The sequence below is a fragment of the Panthera leo genome, chromosome B1 (genome assembly GCF_018350215.1).
Source record: "Panthera leo isolate Ple1 chromosome B1, P.leo_Ple1_pat1.1, whole genome shotgun sequence".
In the NCBI taxonomy this organism is placed as follows: domain Eukaryota; kingdom Metazoa; phylum Chordata; class Mammalia; order Carnivora; family Felidae; genus Panthera; species Panthera leo.
This window is the reverse complement of record NC_056682.1, coordinates 123,693,203-123,714,642: the sequence shown is the minus strand read 5'-3', so window position 1 is coordinate 123,714,642 and position 21,440 is coordinate 123,693,203. Positions and strand designations below refer to the sequence as shown.

General features: G+C 36.0%; 1 protein-coding gene across 3 annotated transcripts in view; it reads right to left on the bottom strand.

Annotated features, from left to right (window-relative positions):
• Positions 1-392: 392 nt before the first annotated feature.
• The window catches only part of STPG2 (sperm tail PG-rich repeat containing 2), a 618,205-nt gene continuing 597,157 nt past the window's right edge, over positions 393-21,440 (bottom strand). The window contains exons 15-17 of one of the 3 annotated variants that reach the window (XM_042935852.1): positions 8,237-8,323; positions 1,152-1,226; positions 393-467 (exon numbers count right to left, since the gene is read on the bottom strand). In XM_042935852.1, coding sequence (XP_042791786.1) covers positions 1,166-1,226; positions 8,237-8,323 — 148 coding nt within the window. In that variant the 3' untranslated portion in view covers positions 393-467; positions 1,152-1,165. Of the gene's footprint in view, positions 468-1,151; positions 1,227-2,468; positions 2,481-8,236; positions 8,324-21,440 lie in introns of those variants that run through there. The other 2 variants (XR_006201804.1, XR_006201805.1) reach the window with 2 other exon arrangements.

Sequence of the window (21,440 nt, the reverse complement as noted above, 5' to 3'; positions counted from 1 at the left end):
TCCAGGGGTTAAAAATCTAAAACCAACGTGTTGACAGTGCCATACTCCCTTCAGAGCTCCTAGAGGAGGATTTTTTTTTTTTTTTTTTTGGATCTTTCAGTTTCTGGTCCCTTGGTTTTACTCAGTTTGTAACACCAAACTTCAGTCTTTGTTTCTGTCTTGGTGACCATTTTCCCTGTGTCTGTCTCACCTACTTGTATGAGGATACCAGTTGTATTGGATTATGGGCCCACCTTACTCAGCATGAACTCACTTATAACTAGTTACTTCTGCAATAACCCTATTTCCAAATAAAATCACCTTCTGAGGTGCTGGGAGTCAGGACATCAACATATTAATTTGTGGGTCACAAATCCACTCTGCTGCATGAAGAAAACAAAACCTCGTATATTTCCTTCCCATGGATGATGTTCCATTATTCGTTTCACAGACATTTATTCAGCAATTCTTTTTTGTTACACGCAATGCTAGATTCAAAGCAGTAAAAATGAATTAGACCTATTTCTTATATAAAAGGAAATACAGAAATAAACAATTAAAATATGATGCTTAAATGCAATACCGTTGGTATGACCAGAGTGCCACAGAGGCTTAGATTAGTGTGTGATTAATTCTGCCTGTGAGACCAGACTAGCAATTACAAAGATAATTTTTTGAAGTTAATATTAATAGAAGTATAAGAACTAAGCATGCAGAAAGATCAGAAGAGGCATTCCGGATGAGTCCATTCAATGCACGTATATAAAGCACCTGCTGTGTGCTAAACATACAAGTTGGATGCTGGCAAACAGCTATAATTTGTGTTTGTTTCTGGGGATAGAGACATTAAATGCTTTTGTCTTGACAGAATATTAATTTAGTGGGGAAGACAGAAAAATAAACAGAAAATCATGATAGAATGTGATAGACACTATGGTGGGGCTATAAAGGAGTAGAGGAAGAGAGATAATTAGATTTGAATGTCATGTTAAATGACTCGGCAATTTCATAAAGAGTATTATATAGGAGAGTCACATGATTAGACATTTTGCTAAAAGGAAAAAAAAAGACTCCTATAAAACATCCTACTGCAGAATGAAGAATACTTCAGACGGTGCGGTGTCAATCTTGTTTGTATTTCATTTTAAGTCCAGAATCTCATATATTCATACCCATATGCCCTTTGCTAGGTGTTGCTTGGATGTTGTGTTTTTTTTATCACCATCCATGAATTAGCCACCCGGGGTCTAAAACAAAGAGATAATAAGAAAGCAATAAAAATGGGAGCCAAATTTCTATCTTTCTCTTGGACATTAAGCTATGAACATATGGAAAGAGAAGGCAAGTACCAAACCAATAAGTCTTTGGTAGTATGAACTTGAATTTAAAGTTTTTCTGAGCATTATTAAAAATTTAATCTCCTTTTGAATCACTGCATTCTACAGTAAGAAAGGATTTGAGAAAAATCTTCATTAACCAGAGTCCACAGTTTTTACTAAACACATTTTCTCATGATTACCTTTGTTTTAAGGGTATCTCAGAAATAACAATATAGACATATGTGAAAATTATAAGGAATTAATTTATGTATACATGAGTATACATGTTATAACTTCACCTTTTTAAATGCACATACATGAAATTCTATAATACGTTGGCGTCTGGAAGCCACCTAAAGAACAATGACAGAGAGAACTTCTAAAATTGTTAAGCATGAGCATAAAGCCCTATTTTCAAGGACATACTTTTCCTCTACCCTCTTAGTTAATTCTTGGGGACCCGTGAATTAAACTGACAGAAGACAGATTAGGAAGAGAAAAGCCTGATTTTAATGCATAAAGGGGAACATCAGGCAGTTCACCAAGAAAGGTGATTTCATTGTGGTAGTTAGAATTTAGGGTTCATAGACTTAAGGGGATAGGAAGAAGGACACTTATGGTCGGGGGAGAAGGGGAGATTAATTCTGAGGAAGGGGTGTGGAGAGAAAGACACTTAAGAGAAAACAAATGACTTCTTGGTAAAATGAATAGGCCCTTAGGAGAACAGATGGGCAAGATGATAGTTTTGTAACAAGGTCTTTTTGGTGTGCTGCTGACTTCTTTTTTGGTCTCTGGTGATAAGAATCAGTCTTTCCTGGCTGCTCTTTGGGAGGGGATTTATGACAATTGAGTTCTTTCTGGAGGCTCTGCTTTTAGGCAGATAAGGGATTTCAGAAACTCAAATGCCTTCAGCTTAAAATAATTGTTATGCCACAGTGGCACATTTGAGATCCCTTCATGAGAATTGAAGGATGGGCACGGGGTCTCAATAGAAAAGTGGAGACAATAGGATCCTGCCTCTCTTCCAACCACCCTAAGAATAAAAATGTAATCCTTCTGTGCTCTCACTTGTAACTGGTGGCTGCCGCACCCAAGGGAGTGTTTAAGGATCCATACATTTGGCCTCCAAGTTTCAACTCAGAGAATCATGAGCTACCAGCTTTTGCTCCTGTCCCTCTCCTCCTTTTCATAGGGAAGAATAATAAATAGTTTAAATTAGCCAAAATTCTCTCTGCCTCAGTTATTTTCTAGAACTAGATTTGCGGAAAAAAAAAAAAAAAAAAGCCACTCCGGATAGTGAAAGAATTTTAATTAGGACTTTGAAATCCAAAGGCAGTACAACCCTGTGTGTGCTTAGTAACTAAGGAGACCCAGGAGCATCCAGGGTGTCTGCAATGAGCCTGGGAATATTAGATCGGGGAGAGTATGAAACACAAAGAGCTCACCTGGAGAAAGCTGCCTGTATTTCTGGCACTTGCAGGGGGAGGCACCTTCCAACAGCGGCTATAGAGATGGTGTGGGGCCATGGGGAGGGTGAAGGGGGCTGTGCGGTTCGGTCATTACACTCCCTCCTCACAGGCTGATTATGACACCACTACCATCAAACATTTTTTAAAATTATCTGTACTTAACACATGTGATGCAACATGTAACCTGAAGGGGTGTTTCTTGCTGTAAAAATATTAAAAATGTATTTCCCTTTCTTCCGAGGACCAATGCCATCTTGCTCTATTTCTCTCATAAATTCTGTGGTTATAGCTTCTATTCTTTTCTATTTTTTTTACTCACTTTTATATACAGATGAGAGATTTTAAAGGCATTCTCATTTGCTGAATATAAAAATTGAAGTGTAGCTGAAATCCTTAGAAGAGCAAACTATGTCTATCACACACCATTACCTTCTACATTGTTTGTGATTACCGGGCTTGAACTTAACAAAAGGCTCCGTTAGAAATGAAGGGCAAGATCCCACCTTTTTGAAAGAATCTATTAAACAAAACAAAACCCATGAGATTTGGGGGGAAAAAAAAGAAAGAAATATCTGACCCATTTTTAGCATGCTAAAATAAACCACCAGCACCATCTATCAGGAGACTTCAAACAATGGCAGTAACACAGACTTAATCCAAATGGAAAGGTGATCTGAGTTAAATTGTCAGTATGCTTCGAAGCCTTTAATTTAATAATTACATTTATTAATTATTGCCCAGTTCAAACACAAATCACACTTCTTGTATGTAAAATATAAAAAAATATAACATACACGTGTGCATTTATGTGTATATGCATTTGTGTGTGAATACATACACCTATATGTAAAGCAGGGCAAACACCAGATCATACACAATAGAGCCATGTTAAGGTGAATCTAAGAAACACACATTATAAGGATTTTTCATATACTAAATATGGGCTCTCAGGTTCCTAATGGCAACAAAAGAAATATGAACATATTTCTCATATATGATTCATAGTGGCCCAGAATTTATAAATCTAGTTCAATTAAAATATTATCTCCATTTGGAACAAATAAATAAATAACCTCACAGAGCCCGTGACTAATCAGACTTGTGCTCTGATTGCATTATCCAGCATATCCAGCAAGTTTCTATGACTACCATTGAAATAGGAGAGCAGTGACTAAAAAGTTAAGAATTACTTGAGGGTAAGCAAGCACGGATATCCTGGCTGTTGTCACAAGTTATAAAACTCTGATTATTGCAGTCTTCATTTGAGCCTTTTTCAGAAAATTGGGCTTTGCAAAAAGAGATTATATAACACATATTAAATATAATTATTTAGCTTATATTCTAGATTAAAAATAAAGCACTTTTGTTTGTTTTTCAGAAGAAAAATGTTCTATTGGTAATCCACTTCCTTTCTCAGCGATCTCCTCTGAATGTCCAATTTACATTTGTTCGCTCAAAATGACCCAGCATGAGTGACTTTATAAAAATGATCTTTGGCCCAGTCCCTTATGTTATCCTGGCCCATATAATGTTTGGAAGGTATGATTTTAGGAGACAAGAAGTCAGTGAAAACTCTGAAATCCCAAACCCAAACCTCTTATTTCCTCTATGTATGAACTTCCTCTAGCCCTAACTTTCCTCAGCATTGGGAGAACAGGTGCAAGTTAGGACTATCATCTAAAGAATTATACTATTAGTATAACTATCCTTAGCTTCTGCAACATCTATTGCAGAGGCTAGTTAGAATCAACACGATTAGTTTTAGAGAAAGATCAAAGCACAGTCTTTGTTGTCCTGCTTTGGCTCTATATTAAAAGCGAGGTATTTTATTCAGCAATTTTCCATCTAGTGACTCATGATGGGTGATGGACAGGTGGATGATTGAGTTGTTTTTGAGATAAGAACTGCTTAGCGGAAGAGTTATGGACCAAAGCAGCCAATAAAACCATCTACAAAGAATAATGGACAGTGATGACAGAGCTATAAGCACAGCAGGAAACATTTTTAGCTCCCTTTCCTGTCATGGGGGTGCACTTTCCTCTGCATTAGCAAGGATTGGGTCAACACCTGCAATATAATGCATTTTAAATCTCAAATCTGAGCTCACCCTGCTTGAGAGAAAAATGTTCTATCAGATTCCACCTTCAGCTTTGTGAAACCCTTGTAATTGTACAATTACTTAACAAACACAGGGGGCTGGGCATCACAAGAAGAAAATAAATCAAATTACGACAAATTCTTAGTATCTGGTAATCCCAACTTGTTTACCTAAACAGGTTAAATGATCTCACCAAATGACAGAACTTGACTTCTCCCTCAACAGCAAATATATAAAAAGTGCTGAGTGAGCATATTTTATTCCTGTCACCTAATTTCAGTTTCCATCAACTTACTTCCAAGATATTATTGACCGGAAGTAGAGAAGAGTAGTGGGCGTAAGAGAGGTGCTGACTTGAACTTAAGCTGAGGGTACTCTGAGACATGACTGAGGAATTTAAAGAGTAGAGAAGTCTAATTCTATGAAGGATGAAAAATTTCCTGGAAAATACTCAGGCTTAGGGACACTAACCAACCCATACTCTTTGGAGGGCAAGAGCAAAGAGAGTCTGCCATGAAGATTGTCCTGGTGGATATGTACCTAAGGGGAGTGTCCCGTAAATAAAAACAAAAATTTGGCTTTCCTAAGAACTTGGTAACTCACAGGCAAACCAGAGGGGACATAAGAGTCCCCTGGACTGGTTTTATGTGTTACTTCTTTAAACAGGTCTAAAACATTTTTGTATTCAGTGTATATTTAACGAAGTCATGAAGGAATTGATATTCTCCTTAATATTGTTTAAGAAACAGATTCACTTACTATTTCATTTCCATTGTCTGAATCAGACCTGATGTTCTGAAGATAGTTTGCAAACCATTTCTCTTTGGTACTTGTTCTTTAACACTCTTGTGATTTTCCAAAACTTTTTGGGAGGCACAGTAAGCTATTTACAACTTAGATAATAAAAGAAGAAAAACAATCTCCATAAACAGCATCATGCCATGTATTATTATTTTCGGGTTTTTAGCTAACTGTGATCACTGACTTTCAACTAACCAAAGGACGTGACCTTGCAAAAAGAATTGACAGAAATAGAACTATGTTAGTGAGGAGCTGCTGCTGTTGCTATATGTATATGTGCCATTTGGTTTAGTTTTATCAACTTCCAGCCCATGGCTCAGTCCATCTCACAGGAAGTAAACACCATGGTATTTCAGTAGTGTTTCATTTCTACTACACTGAGTAGCAGAGCTGTGCCCTGGCTGACCCACTCTTTTCTCAGACTCTTCACCAGGACAAAATTAGCACGGCTTGATACCTTCTATCTCAAAGCAACCTTTCTCAGTGAGAGACAGATTGGTCTCCAACTTTCCCTTAGAGCAATACACAATGTTGGGGGTGGGGGGAGGTAGCCTATTCCATTTTTCTCATGTTTATGTGAATTTCTTCCTCCAGCTTCTCTGTCCTCCCCCTTAGTCCCTCCTCTCCACAGAAAAAGGATTGACTGATTTGACCGATACGATAAGCAGGATCTAGTGCCTACTGGCTCCTGTTCCTCAGTTGGTGAGAAAGTAGCCCCTGTCCCAGGGCCTTGCTCTCTGTCCCTGCTATCAGGGCTCAGTGTATAGCAGAGTCTGGTTTCCCCTTGCAGCTTACCTGTGTCAACAGCCTGCACATTGTGTATTGTTGAAAGGAGTTTTCCAAGATCAGAACTCAGGCAATGGCTATTAGGAAATCCACATACAGTCACAAACCCAAGGTGTTTTCTAATCCACCTCTACCGAAAGTAAAGCTGATGCTTTAGTCTATATTTATCAAGCTCCTGTGTCTGTTTTTTAACTGCTCTAAACTTGAGGGGAAGGAGTAATATGTACTACATTGGCCCTATTGAAACCTTCATCTCATAGATCTACCACCTCCAGTGCTCTAGGCCAATGTTCCCAGAGAAGACAATGGCCCCACCAGATGCCCAGGATCCCACACAGGCAGCCTAGAGCAGGAGAAAAAGTAAGAAATTGTGGATGGCATCTGGCTTCTGATTGAGAATAGTTATAAGAATATGAGAGATATTCTTTGGAAGCTCCCAAAAACACTTCGGGGGCAGGGGTAATTTAAAGGAGGTGCAGTGAACTTGGAATCACTTGTAGTGAACTATGGATTCAAAATACGTCAAGTCATTCTTATATATGGGATCTCAGACTTGTGAAATCTGTGGAAAGTTAAGCTACCTGCACGTACATCTTATGCTTATAGGAAACTTATTTGTTCAAAACATTTTTTGCTTATGTCTTTTTATTATAAGAATATGTTCATGAGATAGGCAGGATAACCATAATACTTCTATTTCACGTGTAGGAAATGGAGACATAGAAGGCTAGAAATGATCCTATGTTATATAGCTAGCAAGGGGTGGAGAAGGATTACAAAATGTATGTTCTCTAATTTCTAGACTGACTTTGTAATAAATCACTTAGAATTCCTTACAAATTCTCCTTCACAGAAATAATTTCTCAGAATTTTATAGGAGTACGAAGCTATTAGATGTAATGGGATCAAAAATTAGAGAAATACTTGGGCTTGCTGATTGTGATGTGCAGACTCTAAGACACCCCCCGTGATTTCTGCCTCCTGGTATTCATGCCTTTGTGTAGTCATTTACCTCTGAGTGTGAACAGGACTGGTGACTTACTTCTAGCCAACAGAATCTGGCGGAGGTGATGGATGTCACTTCTGTCATTATGTTACATAGGATTGTAGAAGACTCTCATTATTAGTTCTGTCTCTTGCTGGCTTTGATGAAACAAACTGCCATATGAACAGGCCTACATGGCAAGGAACAGGGGGAGATCTCCAGCGAACAGCCAGCAAGGAACTAGATCCTGCCAACAACAATGTGAGCTTGAAAGTGAATCCTTCCTTAGTCAAGCTTCAGACAAGAACCAAACCCTTGGATGCCTTGATTACAGCCTCAAGAAACCCTAAAGCAGAAGCCCAGTTAAGCTATGCCCTGATTTCTGACCATGGAAACAGGGCATAATTATGTGTTATTTCAAGCTACTAAGTTTATGATCACTTATTGTGTAACAGTAGATAACTAAATTGGTTTTCAGTGAAACAACAGGAATCCTCTAGCAGGTCCAAGCTACAAAGAGTCTAACAATTATGTTTCCTGCCATCACCCTGTTTCCTATGCTGCCCTAACTTGTACCAGATACTATAATAACCGCTTGTGCCTGGTGATCTTGTCCAGTAGATGTAGTCATCTTACCATGTTATCTCTTACCTCCCTGGCAGGATTTAATGCTCAGTTGTCTGCTACCAGACGCTGCAAGGCCAGAATCATTTATTACAGAGAGTTTAAGAATATTTCTGTATTAACAAGTCCTTGTCACATAAACATTAATGGAAAGCATAACTCAGTCTCAAGGTACCTTATGGAACATTTATCCTGAATTGCTTTGCCAAGGCCTGGAAACAGGTGATCAAAATTCTCCTCTGATGATGTATGCAGCCCAGGACTATTGTGACAGAAGAAGGAAAGGAGAGGGAAAAAAAAGGAAAGAGAAAAAAAAAAAAGATATGAACCTCCTTACATTGTTCCCAGGCAGCTTTCCTTCTGAGTGTCAATTTTTATTAAATGTCTCTTATTTCTCTTTTTCCCCATGCAAGTATTGGAAATGAGGAAGAAATTGGTTTAATAATTTTCTGAGAAATCAGCTAAATTCTAATGTTGTTTGATCACATCCAGTTACAAAAATGTCAAGTGCATTTCCATTTAGAGTGCTTGCTTAAACAGCCGTGCAAATGGGGAACACCCGAAAATCAGCATATATCATGAGAGAGTTTTGACTTTTTTTTTTTTCAGTACACACTTGCATTAATCCACTCTGTTACTCTTGAAAATAATGCATTTTTCCGGCACATCATTCCTTAAATGAGGGTGATCCATCACCACTGGAGATTCACCAGTGAGGCACATTAATAAAAGCAGACAGATTCAGCGTGTTTTCTTTGGGAAGGTTTGCTTCTCATGAGGACAATGTTTGGTTGCTTATGCCAAAAATTCAACCCAGATGTTTCTACAACTCCTGTTTTCCCTGCTAGGACATTTCCCTAGGTAACAGCTTATCATAATTCTCATTTTACTCTTCATTAAAGAGCTGTTCATCTCAAAATACTATGTGCTATAAGGGGATGTGATTTTTCTCCCCTCTTCTGAAAGCTGTTGAATTAAATATGTTATAGTAACTATACTAGACATCCTACTCTGATTAACTCAGGACTTGTGTGTGTGTTTATTGTGATTAAAACACACACACACACATACACACACATTCAAACACCTATGTGAATAGTAAGTAGTGAGGCTCAGACATGTGGAATTCAGGCAAATTTCACATTTTTATCACATATTTTTCAAATCTTAAATATTTCTGAATAATTTACTTCCTGAAAATGACTAATAATGGGCTATGGGAGAACTGAATATTTAAATTTCAGTATTTAATTAGATTAAAAATTAGCTAAGCAGTATTTTATTGAATAAAATTATATGGTATTTTTCTCCTAATCAACCCCCCCCCTTTTTATTTCATTCCAAAATATGTATAAGTACATCACATATTTAGGCACTGCTACTGACTATGTGCAGTTTAATCTCTAATTCCTGCTACTATATTTTAGAATATAGACTTTCTACAGGATGGGTGAATTCTCCAGCAGGCTACATTTTTTTTTAATGTTTACTTATTTTTGAGAGAAAGAGAGACAGAGTGTGAGCAGGGGAGGGGCAGAGAGAGAGGGAGACACAGCATCTGAAGCAGGCTCCAGGCTCTGAGCTGTTAGCACAGAGACCAATGCAGGGCTTGAACCCAAACCATGAAGTCATGATGGGAGTTGTAGTTGGACTCTTAACTTGCTGAGACACTCAGACGCCACACCTCCCTCCTTTTTTTTTTTTTTAATATTTATTCATTTTTGAGAGACAGAGCATGAGTGGGGAAGGGGCAGAGAGAGAGGGAGACACAGAATCTGAAGCAGGCTCCAGGCTCTGAGCTGTCAGCACAGAGCCCCACACGGGGCTCGAACTTACTAACTGTGAGATCATGACCTGCGCCAAAGTCAGACTGTCAACCAACTGAGCCACCCAGGCACCCTTCCCTCCTTTTTTTAATATCCAGCATAGCTACATTTTAGCCTTAGTGAGAAGACTTCATCTTCTCATATTCATTTTGACAATTCCACACTTAAACTATGTGTAATGATTGAATTGAATGCCTGTGCTTGAAGTATTGAATCAAATATTTAGTCACCTCAATAAAGCTGAGAATAACAAATTCCTTAGCACAGAAATTATCAAATACCCAGTGTTAAGACATATAGTATGTTTATGAAATTCAGAGTAAAACTGAATTTCAGAGTTATATAAAAACATAACAATAAGATATATAGACACTCCCTAGAGCAGATCAATTATTTTTGGTGTTATTCTCACCTCAATAAAGCTGAGAATAAAAAATTTCTTAGCACAGAAATTATCAAATACCCAGTGTTAAGCCATATAGTATGTTTATGAAATTCAGAGTAAAACTCTGAAATTCAGAGTTATATAAAAACATAATAATAAGATATATAGACACTCCCTAGAGCAGATCAATTATTTTTGGTGTTATTCTCAGTAAATGGATTTGAAGAAATTTAATCAAGTAAAAACAGTTGATAAAATATATGTGTTGATTAATCATAGCAACATACTTATATGATAGATTCAAGGGGCCATACATGACCTAAAACATGATTTACGAAAAAATATCAGTAAAAACTGTGCTGAGTATCTAATTGCATGAAGTTGCCAGGAAATGGGAAGAGTTTTAAAAGATAATTACCATAGACCTAGATTTAAGATCAGAAGAGTCATATGTCTCTATATAAAGAAAAGTTGGCCTACAGAGAGAAATGGTACATTCAAATCAGTTGAGGGTATCAGCACAAAGAAAAGTACTGAAGACATGAATTAGAACATTCAAGGCAAACAGCTTGAAAGAAGAACACGGTATGAAACAAAGGAGGAGATTAGAAATAGACACATTTAAACAGTTTTTTTTTCCTTAAAATTTTCTGAGGTTGGCTGAGAAGTTGATAACGTTCCAGAACATGAGCTCAAATTAATAGTACTAATTTTTAGTCACCAAATGGAGTTAGTATGTAGAAAGTTACAAGTGAGTGGCACTCTGCTCAAACTACTAGAACAACCTGGGTAAGCAACAAAATCGGAGTTTAAAAAAAAATCAGAGAATTGAATATGCAAAGAAACTAAAATAAACTAAAATCCCACAAGTTATTGTGGGACCCAAGGAATTTAACAAAAATCCCCTACCCCTGGACAAGCAGAGCAAGACTAACTCCATTTTGTGCTACACCCACCATCTCATGTATAACCCCCACACGACCTACTTATTGCTTAAAACACTCCCCCACCCTAGTCAAGCCACTGAGCACACCCTTACTGGAAACCGGCTCATATAAGAATGCGGAACCCCTAACCGCCAAAGAATGTAAACCCCGCCTTTTGCCCGCCAACCTTGCGCACCAATTCTGACCAGAGTGATAGGCTAGTTCAAACAGTTACTATAGGGTAAATTGTAATTCAATTGGCCACCTGTGTGTGGACTGACATGACTATGCAACTTTCTGTGTGTGTTACAATCTCATTGGCCACTGGCCCCTATAAAACTGCTACGCCTTTTAACCTAGGGGTCCAAGTCCCTGCTCTGCTGTGTCGGGTATACTTGGGCCCAAGCTCGAGCTTGCAAATAAACCCTTGTGTGTTTGCATCGGTATCGGCTCCTTGGTGGTCTCTCGGATTCAAAATCGGGGACATTACATTATGAGCACTTGGGAAGCTGCTTTTACCACTAACAGGGATGAGGAGAGGAGAAATCTTTCAGAGATAAGGGCCAGGCATGTAGAAACCTGACCGACTTTTAATGAACTTTCGCAGCACTACGCAGACGAGTTTGAAGGACGAAAATCACATGACACCTCAGCCAGAGTCTGGTCTGTACCCACTCGCCCTGTCTTTCCCCAAGTATTTACCATGATGGGGGTACACTGAAGCCCGGGGACAGAGCAGGGAAGTTGAGAGAGATACCCCTAAGGTACATGGGCCTTTTCCAAGGGCAAAATAACTATCCACCAAAAGCTGGAACTAGAGAGAGAGCAATAAGAGAAATCCATAGAAGTACTCTGAGCCTTTGCTGACTGCATTACAGCTACATGCCAAAGGCTGGGGACAGGGCAGGAGAATAAAGAGAAATCCCTCTGAGAAACTGTGGCTCTTCACCAAGGGTTCTACAGCAGGCCTCCAAACCCTAAGGGGTGGGCTGCAGGATAGGAAGACATTTCCCAGGGAGCAGGAAAAGAGAGCAGGACAAGAGAGCAAAGAAAACACCCAAATGACTCAGAAAACGAGAAGCTGGATGTGAGTGAAAAAGAGATTACCAGACTCTTGCTAATGCTCAGATCCCAAACCTTGCTAAAGGGAAGGTTTTAAGTCAATGCTTTAAAGTACTTTAAGTTAGTGATGAACTGAATTTAACCAAAGGGGCAAGAAAACTCAGATGAGAGTCAAACATAGATTAGGCTGATTTAGCCCACGGCACTAATGCTTGACATAAGAAGGGCAGCCTTTTTATGGAGATAAATAGTATATACTTGGTCTCTTATGTATAAAGTCTGTCATAAACAAAACAACAATAATAATAACAATGATAATAATAAAAGTCACAACAAAATAAGCAATATGACCTTTGGTGTAGAGAGAAAAGAATCAAGGGAAACAGAACTAGAATTGGCCTCAATCCTGGAATTATCACAGACTTTATTTTTTTGTTTTTTTAATTTTTGTTTAACGTTTTTATTTATTTTTGAGACAGAGAGAGACAGAGCATGAACGGGGGAGGAGCAGAGAGAGAGGGAGACACAGAATCTGAAGCAGGCTCCAGGCTCTGAGCCGTCAGCCCAGAGCCCGACGCGGGGCTCGAACTCACAGACCACGAGATCGTGACCTGAGCTGAAGTCGGAGGCTTAACCGACTGAGCCACCCAGGCGCCCCAATCACAGACTTTAAAGTAACTTGGAGAAACATGCCTAGTCGAAAAGGTGGACAATAGACACGTTTAGATAAGGAATTTTAGCAGAGAGGTAGAAACTATAAAAATGAAGAAAATGAAAAATACGATATCAGATTTTTTTCCTATGGGATTAAACAGCTGAGATCTGTGGAATACTGTCAAATGGTGTAATTTCAGTGTAATGGAGTTCCCAAGAGAAAAGAGAAAATGGACTAGAAGAACTATCTGAAGACATAATGGCTGAGATTTTTTCCTGATTGATAAACCATGTCAACCAATAGACTGAAAATTTTCAACAAAACTCAAACAAAATGCAAAGAAAACTATAATTGGTTTCATCATAAACTGATGAAAACCAAATATTAAAAAACAGCTAAAGAAAAAGCAAGTATTATGTTAAGAAAAAAACAACTATACATAGAAATATATTGTAGCTGATTTATCAAAAACAATGAGGATCAAATACAATTGAATGATATCTTCCAAGTGCTGAAAGAAAACACAAAAAAAGGACTGCCGAAGTGGAATTTCATATTGAGGGAAATTACTCTTCAAAAATAAAAACAAAAGAAAGACGTTTTCAGAAAGACAGAAACTAGGCAAATTCATCACTAGTACATCTGTATTGGATGGAATGCTAATAGGTGTTCTCTAGGAATTAATACCATATGGAAGTCAGATATGCAGAAACAAATAAGGGGACCTTATAAGGTAAAAATATGGGTAGACATCAAATACATTTTTACTTTATTTACATATGCACATACTAATTTATCTGTAAATGTTTTTAAAAAATAATTTAATAAAGTAATACACTTTTGCCACATATAGAAGTAAAATATATTACAAAGAACATAGAATTACACTGCTGTATTTTTTAAACATTGTTAATGACATAGTATAAATAGGAACAAATGTGAAGATGATAGACAAACTCAATCATAATATATAACATTAAAATGGACTAATAATCATGGGGTTCCTGGGTGGTTCAATAGGTCAAAAGTCCGACTTTTGATTTCAGCTCAGGTCATGATCTCACAGTTGGTGAAATCAAGCCCCACACCAGACTCCACACTGACAGTGCAAGAATTCTGCTTGGGATTCTCTCTCTCTCCCTCTCTCTCTGCTCGTCCCATGTGTGTGCTCTCTCTCTCTCTCTCTCTCAAAATAAATAAACTTATAAAAAATAAATAAAATGGACTATCATTCCACAGGCAGAGATTGTTAAACTAGATTTTTTAAAAAGGATTTGATTATATGCTGTTCTCAAGAAACACAGTTTAAATATTAACAAATATGTTGAAAATGAAAGTATGTAAAGATGCATCATGCAAACACTAAGCACAAGGCTATAAATTTCAAGATAATGGTCTTTACCAGAAATAAAGCATCTCATAACAATAAAAGAGTGAATTCATTTAGAAGACCTAACAATTTTAAATTTTAAGTACATAAAAACAAAGCTTTCAAGTACATGAAGGACAACTTAAACACTAAAAGAACAAATAGAACTCACATGTAGTTAGACATTTCAAGAATCTTTTCTCAGTAACTGAAAGGGACAAACATATCAGCATCATTGTAAAAGACTTGAACAATCACATCAACTGAGTTGGCCTGATTGATATTTGTAGAATACTAGACCCAATAGCTATAGAAATACACTTTTGTGTGTGTGTGTGTGTGTTGGGGGAGGTGGGTAGAAGCTATAAAAAGGTCAATATGGTGGGGGCATAAAATTAGTTTCAATAAATTTCAAAAGATCAAAATAATATAGAATAGCATTTCTGACCACAACATTAATTAGAAATTAACAAGATATCAAGAACATCAGAAAATATTTGGACATAAAAACACCTTTTAAATGGCCTGTTGTAAAGATGTAAAATGGGGTCAGTCTGACAAACTTTCAGATGTTATCAGGAAACAAGATTATGAATATATACCTATATGGTCAGATGAACTTTCCTGTAAGAGCATAATAAATGATTATTCCTTCTAATGTGATAGAGAAATGTCCTTTTTTGTTTCATGATCACTGATAGCTAATTCCTACTCCTTGGAGCCTTGATCACCTCTGTCATTCATTCATTTTTGTCTGAAATAACTGAAATATTCTTTTACAATTTCTCCCCAAGTCCCCATTTTATTCTTCATCCTCAGTAAAACAGAGTTTACTAGAATAGTGCAGGAGTCAGAGGTGGTAAATACATTTAGTTACCCCAGGAGTCCACAATGTTAAAGTTACTCCAACAAAAATATAATGGAAGGTTAGGATCCAGGAATGTATGTTATTAATGTATCAACTCATAATCACAGTTGTAATTTAAATAACAAAATGTTGAAATAATTAAAAAATTAATTCTCTAATATTAATTAATCATGTTATAACTAAGCAAGAAAAACAAATGTAAAGAATGGAATATTATGCAAAAATAGAACATAAAAGCCATAATTATTGTTTTTTAAGTAAATGCAGCTGCATGAAATGAGTGTGCATAAAAATATTTTACTTCACAGGACACCTGTGTGGCTCAGTTGAATATCCCACTTTGGCTCAGGTCATGCTTTCATGATTCGTGAGTTCAAGCACCATATTGGGCTCTCTGCTGTCAGCAAAGAGCCTGCTTCAGATCCTCTGCACCCCCCTCTCTTTTGTCCCTCCCCTGCACATGCTCTCTCCCTCAAAATAAATAAACTTAAAAAAATACTTCACAAATATTTTCTGTTAAATTACTAGTAAGTATTTGGGCCTATTTTGCATGTGTAATTATATTTTTGTCCCTTATTTGGAAGATGATTTGCTCTTCAGATTGTTTCTATAATCAATGTTACCTTGCTGTTCTATTTTATAAAAGTAATGCATGGATATTATTAAATATATAATATATAGAAATGTCTAAACTGAAGGAATACATAAAGGAAAAAATGAAGTTGCTCCTTAAATCACCGTAGAGATCATCATTGTTTAACACTCAGCAAATATTCATTCAGACTTGCTTATGTATATAAAAATTGGAGAGTTGTATGTATATACATGTGTGTATAAAACATTTATTAAATGTGCATGTAATTATAAACATATATATACATACATATTATCCTGTAACCTGATGTATTCATATAACAAATAATGCAATGAGACTATATTTCATTATGTACTATGGATAATAAAATCCAGCATGTATAATAGCTTTATGCTAGACGTCTTCCTCAGTACTTGACATAAATTAACTCATTTTAACCTTATAATAACCAGTATGATAGATGCAATAATTATCCTCATTTACAGTTCAGAAAAATGAAGTGCAAAGAAGTTAAGAAATTGTCCAAGGTTATATCGCTAAGAAGTAGAATAACAGAGGATTCATCCCCTTTAACAGTTGCCTAGTAGGCCAATGTATAGATGCCCCTTGGTTCACTTAATTCATTCCATATGGATTAACATTTAAGCTACTTCTATTATAGTTCTAATTCTTATATATATATATTTTTTTCTATTGTTATCCAATCATTTCCAAAGGATAATTTCCTAGGGTAGATAGATTAGCTGGGTTCTAGATTAGAGAGAGAGAAAGAGGTACATAGATATATATATATATATGCATGTATCTACATAATAAATAGAAAAAAATAATTTTTGTTTTTTGAAAGATTATTAGTAACAGTATGTATGGAGAAATATATACTTCAATGATAATTTCATATGTATGACATATCTGTATATATATTTTTACAAATATATTTTATACAGTATCATATATAAGTATTGTATATATGTATCATGTGCATGTCTCACATATACATATATATGATGTATATAACCATGAAATTTTATATCAAAGTGCATATTTCTTCACGCATGCCCTTATCAATAATCTTTGCAAAACAAATTGTATTTCTTTTATTATAAGTGATATTATGCATCTTTTCATAAAACTTATTAGTTATTTGTTTTCGTTTTTTGTTTTTTGTTTTTTGGTTTTTTTTTTCCCGAGAAATTTGATCCTGAGCTTACCTCTGCTCTGGGAGACTGTTGTTCCATATTTGTGGTTGAAGTTGGATAACTACACTTCTAGGGTACTCAGTGCTCTCAAAAGGCAAGCACATGTTCCCTATAACTCATCTATAGTTAAAATAAAAGTGCCTGAGCATTGGCCTCTGTGGGAAGAACACCTGCCTGGAATTGCAAGGAAAATAGATGCAAAAGCCCCCACGTGCAATGTGCCTGCCTCTATTTGTAATGTAAAGTTTGTTAATAAGAGCCAGCTGTCTCTTACAGAGCCAGCGAGTTCCTGCTCAGAATGTGTTTACTAAAAGACCCTCTTGAAATGACAACCAACTGCGCAAGTATCCTCAAGCAGTTTTCTAGATGAGAGAAAAGAAGGAAAAATAGGGTTAAAGATACATTTTATAGAACTCCTGCTGAACAACTTCAGGAAGCTTTTCAATAAATTTAAGGTGGTAGTCAATAAAGGAAAACCTTAATTCTACTTAGAAATTGCTTTCAAGACCTCATGAAAAGGCTAAGCTGTTTTTATGACCTTTAACATTCTTCATTTTCCTTTCATTTGGACCATTTCATTAAAGCAACTTCTAACCAGGTAATGATGCAGATCTCTTTGCTTGTTCAAAATATATACCAATTATCTATTTTTCAGCTTCATACAGAAGTGTTTAAAGATCATTATTCCTGTATCTAAAAATGAATTCCTTGAAATTACTTTTTCAAACTAAAATGTTACTTTTACTCTGTGTGTGTGTGTGTGTGTGTGTGTGTGAAAGCACTTTAGATAAAGAATAACATACATTTTATCTGAAAGACTTGGGAGGCCAGTAAGGATCTTTATTATTCATGAAAGGAAAACTGTGGAAGAGAAAATAAGCAAGTTGTTTAATGTATGGGTTATCATTTGGAATATCCTGAAAAACAGGACCTAGTTGGAAGAGATCCTTCAGAAGAATTCATGTGTTAAACCATGTCAACTTAAGCAGCATTTTATTTATTTGGGTGTCACAAATTTTGAACAGTCTAAACTAATGATTTCCAACATGTGGAAACTTTGCAGAATCCTCTGGACATATTAAGTTAATGCACAGAGTTGAATAGATCCAAATGCAAAGCAAAATGTATTATTATACCAGAGTTGTTGCCTTATGTTTAAAGACTTCTTGCAAATCAGTAATGAGGAAAATTGTAGTCCAAGAAAAGAATAGTGAGCAAAAAATACAAGTAGGGAACAGACTTTATAAAATGAGAGTAGCCAGGACATGAAATTTTAAAATGTTTCTTTTTTTCAGTAGGAAATTTCGAATGATAAAGTGGTGGGAGCACCAGCTCATGAGTGAGGAGGACTTGGATTCTAGCTTTGCGATCCATAGTAAGATCCTTAAGGCATGCTGAATCTCAGTGTCTTTATTTATAAAAGGACAATAGTATTAGTTCTTACCTCATAATGTTCTGTGATAATTAAAAAAAGAGAATACATTGGTGGCTAATAATGTGATTACTTTCTTCATTTATTTAGTCAAAATATTAAGTGGCGCCATTTGATGTTTGCATGATTTTGAGAAACAAACATAACATAAGTAGAAGTCCAAACTGAAACATCTTGCCACACTGGAAGGAAACTTGGCAATATGAATCAAGAAGGTAAGTAATTCTATATGTATAATACATAATAAACAAATTCTAAAAACAAATGTGTAGGATTGTTTGCTAAAAATTTGTTGATTGTAGCAAAAAATAATTCCAAGAGTATAAAATTCAGGGATATATCTCTTACATATATATAATGGACTGCAACACAGTCATTGAAAATAATGTGGCAGAATAAAATAAATGTGGATTGATATAATTACATGAAAAGATGGTTATATTATCCAATAAAATAAAAAGATTAATAATCCCCATAAAATGGCCCTATTTTCTAAAAGTTTTAAAATATATACATTTTTAAGTATAGAAGAATATGTTATGAAATATTTTGTCAGTTATTTCTAGATAGTGAAATTTAAGTTGATGTATCATTACATTTTCTAATTGTTCAATAATCAATGCATTTATTTATATACTTTAGAATAGTATATAAGAAGTATAGATGGAAGGGGAATATTACATAGTTTTTGACTATAGTAATAACACGTTTAGCCATGTAAAGCAGTACATATTAATGGTTATTTCCATGAATCACACAATTCCCTAACAATAGCAGATAAATGAAAACTCAGTGGACTATTATTTATTAATACGTTCTTAATTTCTATTCTCCCACCCCTTGTAGAGTGAGCTATTGCAAAGGTGGAGAAAAAAAAATCTTTTTAATCTGAGCTTCTCTCTTTAGTTCTTCTTTCCCCTTGTGGAAAAATCTGGGCATTTCTCATATTTTGATGTGTTGAATAACACATTGGTCAAGTTGGAAAGAGTAATTTTGCTAAGATTTTCTAACCCATTTTTTACCCAGAAACCATATCTATCAAGGCTAAATTACTCTTCCATTATTTACTTATAGAAAGAGAACATGTGCATGCATGCATGCATGCATGTGTGAGCAGGAGAAGGGCAGAAAGGGAGGGAGAGAGAATCCCAAGCAGTCTTCATGCCTAGTGAGGAGCCCAACCCAGGGCTCAATTTCACAACCCGAGAACACGATCTGAGACAAAATCAAGAGTTCATTGCTCAACCCAGGCACCCCTATTTTCCATTTATTGATCCAAAAATATTTATGGACTATTATGTATCAGGTATAGTCCTAGAGTGGAAGCCTATGTGTAAAAGATGGCTAGATGTATCTGTTGATATCTAAAATAAAAGGGTTACTAAAAGACTTAAAGGAACCTAGTACTGAAAGAAAGAGAGGCTAGTTGCATTTCTTTTCTCCTCCAATCAGTAACAGAGGATAATATAATGGAAGCAACTCAAAGAAAAATAATAATAATTTTATCCAAGGATTGATATAGCTTTAAGCTATATTGGTATAGTTTAAAAATGTTTTTATTAAGTTTATTTATTTATTTTTGAGAGAGAGCATGAGCACAAGCAGGGGAGGGGCAGAGAGAAGGAGAGACAGAATCCCAAGTAGGCTCCACACCATCAGCACAGAACCCAATGAGGGTCTTTAACTCGTGCACCATGAGATCAGGCCCTGAGCCAGATCAAGAGTTGTACACTTAACCAACTGCACCACCCAGGTGCCCCTACATTGATACAGTTTTAAGCTGTGATTGATATATCTCTAAACTCATTTAATGTTTTTTTTTTCTTTTCCTATGTCGGCTTTTATTTCCAACTGGTAAACCTTTGACTACTAGATTTGATTTGACTACTATTAAAAAGGTTACAATGATAACATTTCCATTACCCATATACAGAGCAGAGAGAAAGAAATAGCAAAAGTGAGGATGGGACTATCATAATACTTGGTGAATACTAGCTTAAATACTTTACATACATCAGAATCCCTTTCTAAGGGGTTTATGTGTAATTTCACTAATACAAGAAAATACCATCCTCTTTAATCATGACTGGCTAAGCTAGACTCTGTCAATGAAATGACATTGACTTTCCTTAGTGAATTTGTTGCTTTCTTTATAAAATGCAGATTGTGAAGAGAAATGAACAACCACAGGAGGCTCAATTCAAGTTTGTTGAGTCAATTCATTTAAATTCAACAAATGTTTATTGAATACCCACTGGGTATCAAACTTTGTGCTAAAGTAATTGATTCATAATGGTTTGGGTGCTTATTAATTAACAACATTTGCAATGCTTCCATTATTATATGTGTGATTGGGTGGCGTTCTGAGATAATTAACATTAAAATCCTGTGAATTTCTAAAGGAACTATACAGAAAGATAAACAAATATTATTCTCTGTACTCATAACTCATATTTTTTGTAACAATTTCTTTTGTAATGAATTTTCTATTCATTAGAAAATTGTGCCTTAAAACCAAAAATGGAATACTCACACTTGATAACAAATGTATATGAAAATCAAGTTTGCAATTATTTTGAGATTTTACTAAAATCCTCCAGAAATGACCCCATGAAATTACACTCACTCCAGAAGAAAGGTGCTTTTTAGTGGCACAATTAAATATTGGGCATCTCTTTGCATACATATTCAAATAATGAGAGAAAACAGTGAGAGGGATTAGATTCATTATCATGTGCATGTTTCTTCCCCTTTGCCTGCCTTTACTCCCCTCTCTTTTCCAAGGGAAAGACATGACTTTTTCCTACTTTGTAAATCAAGAAACAGGATACTGGGACAGAGTGGAGGTAAGAGTGTGCGACTTAATTTCAGTGGCTAAATCAATTACTGCAATGAAGACCTGGAAGTGGAGGGCGAAACTGGGGAAAAAGAAAATTTGGGTTGGAAAGAATGATTGGCAGGAGGTGTGAGAGATTCCAATCAGTTATGGCAAATGAATGGGTTATTTGAAACATTTGCCCTGGGTTCTTCAGGAGACGTGAGTAAAGAATGAACTTCCTTTC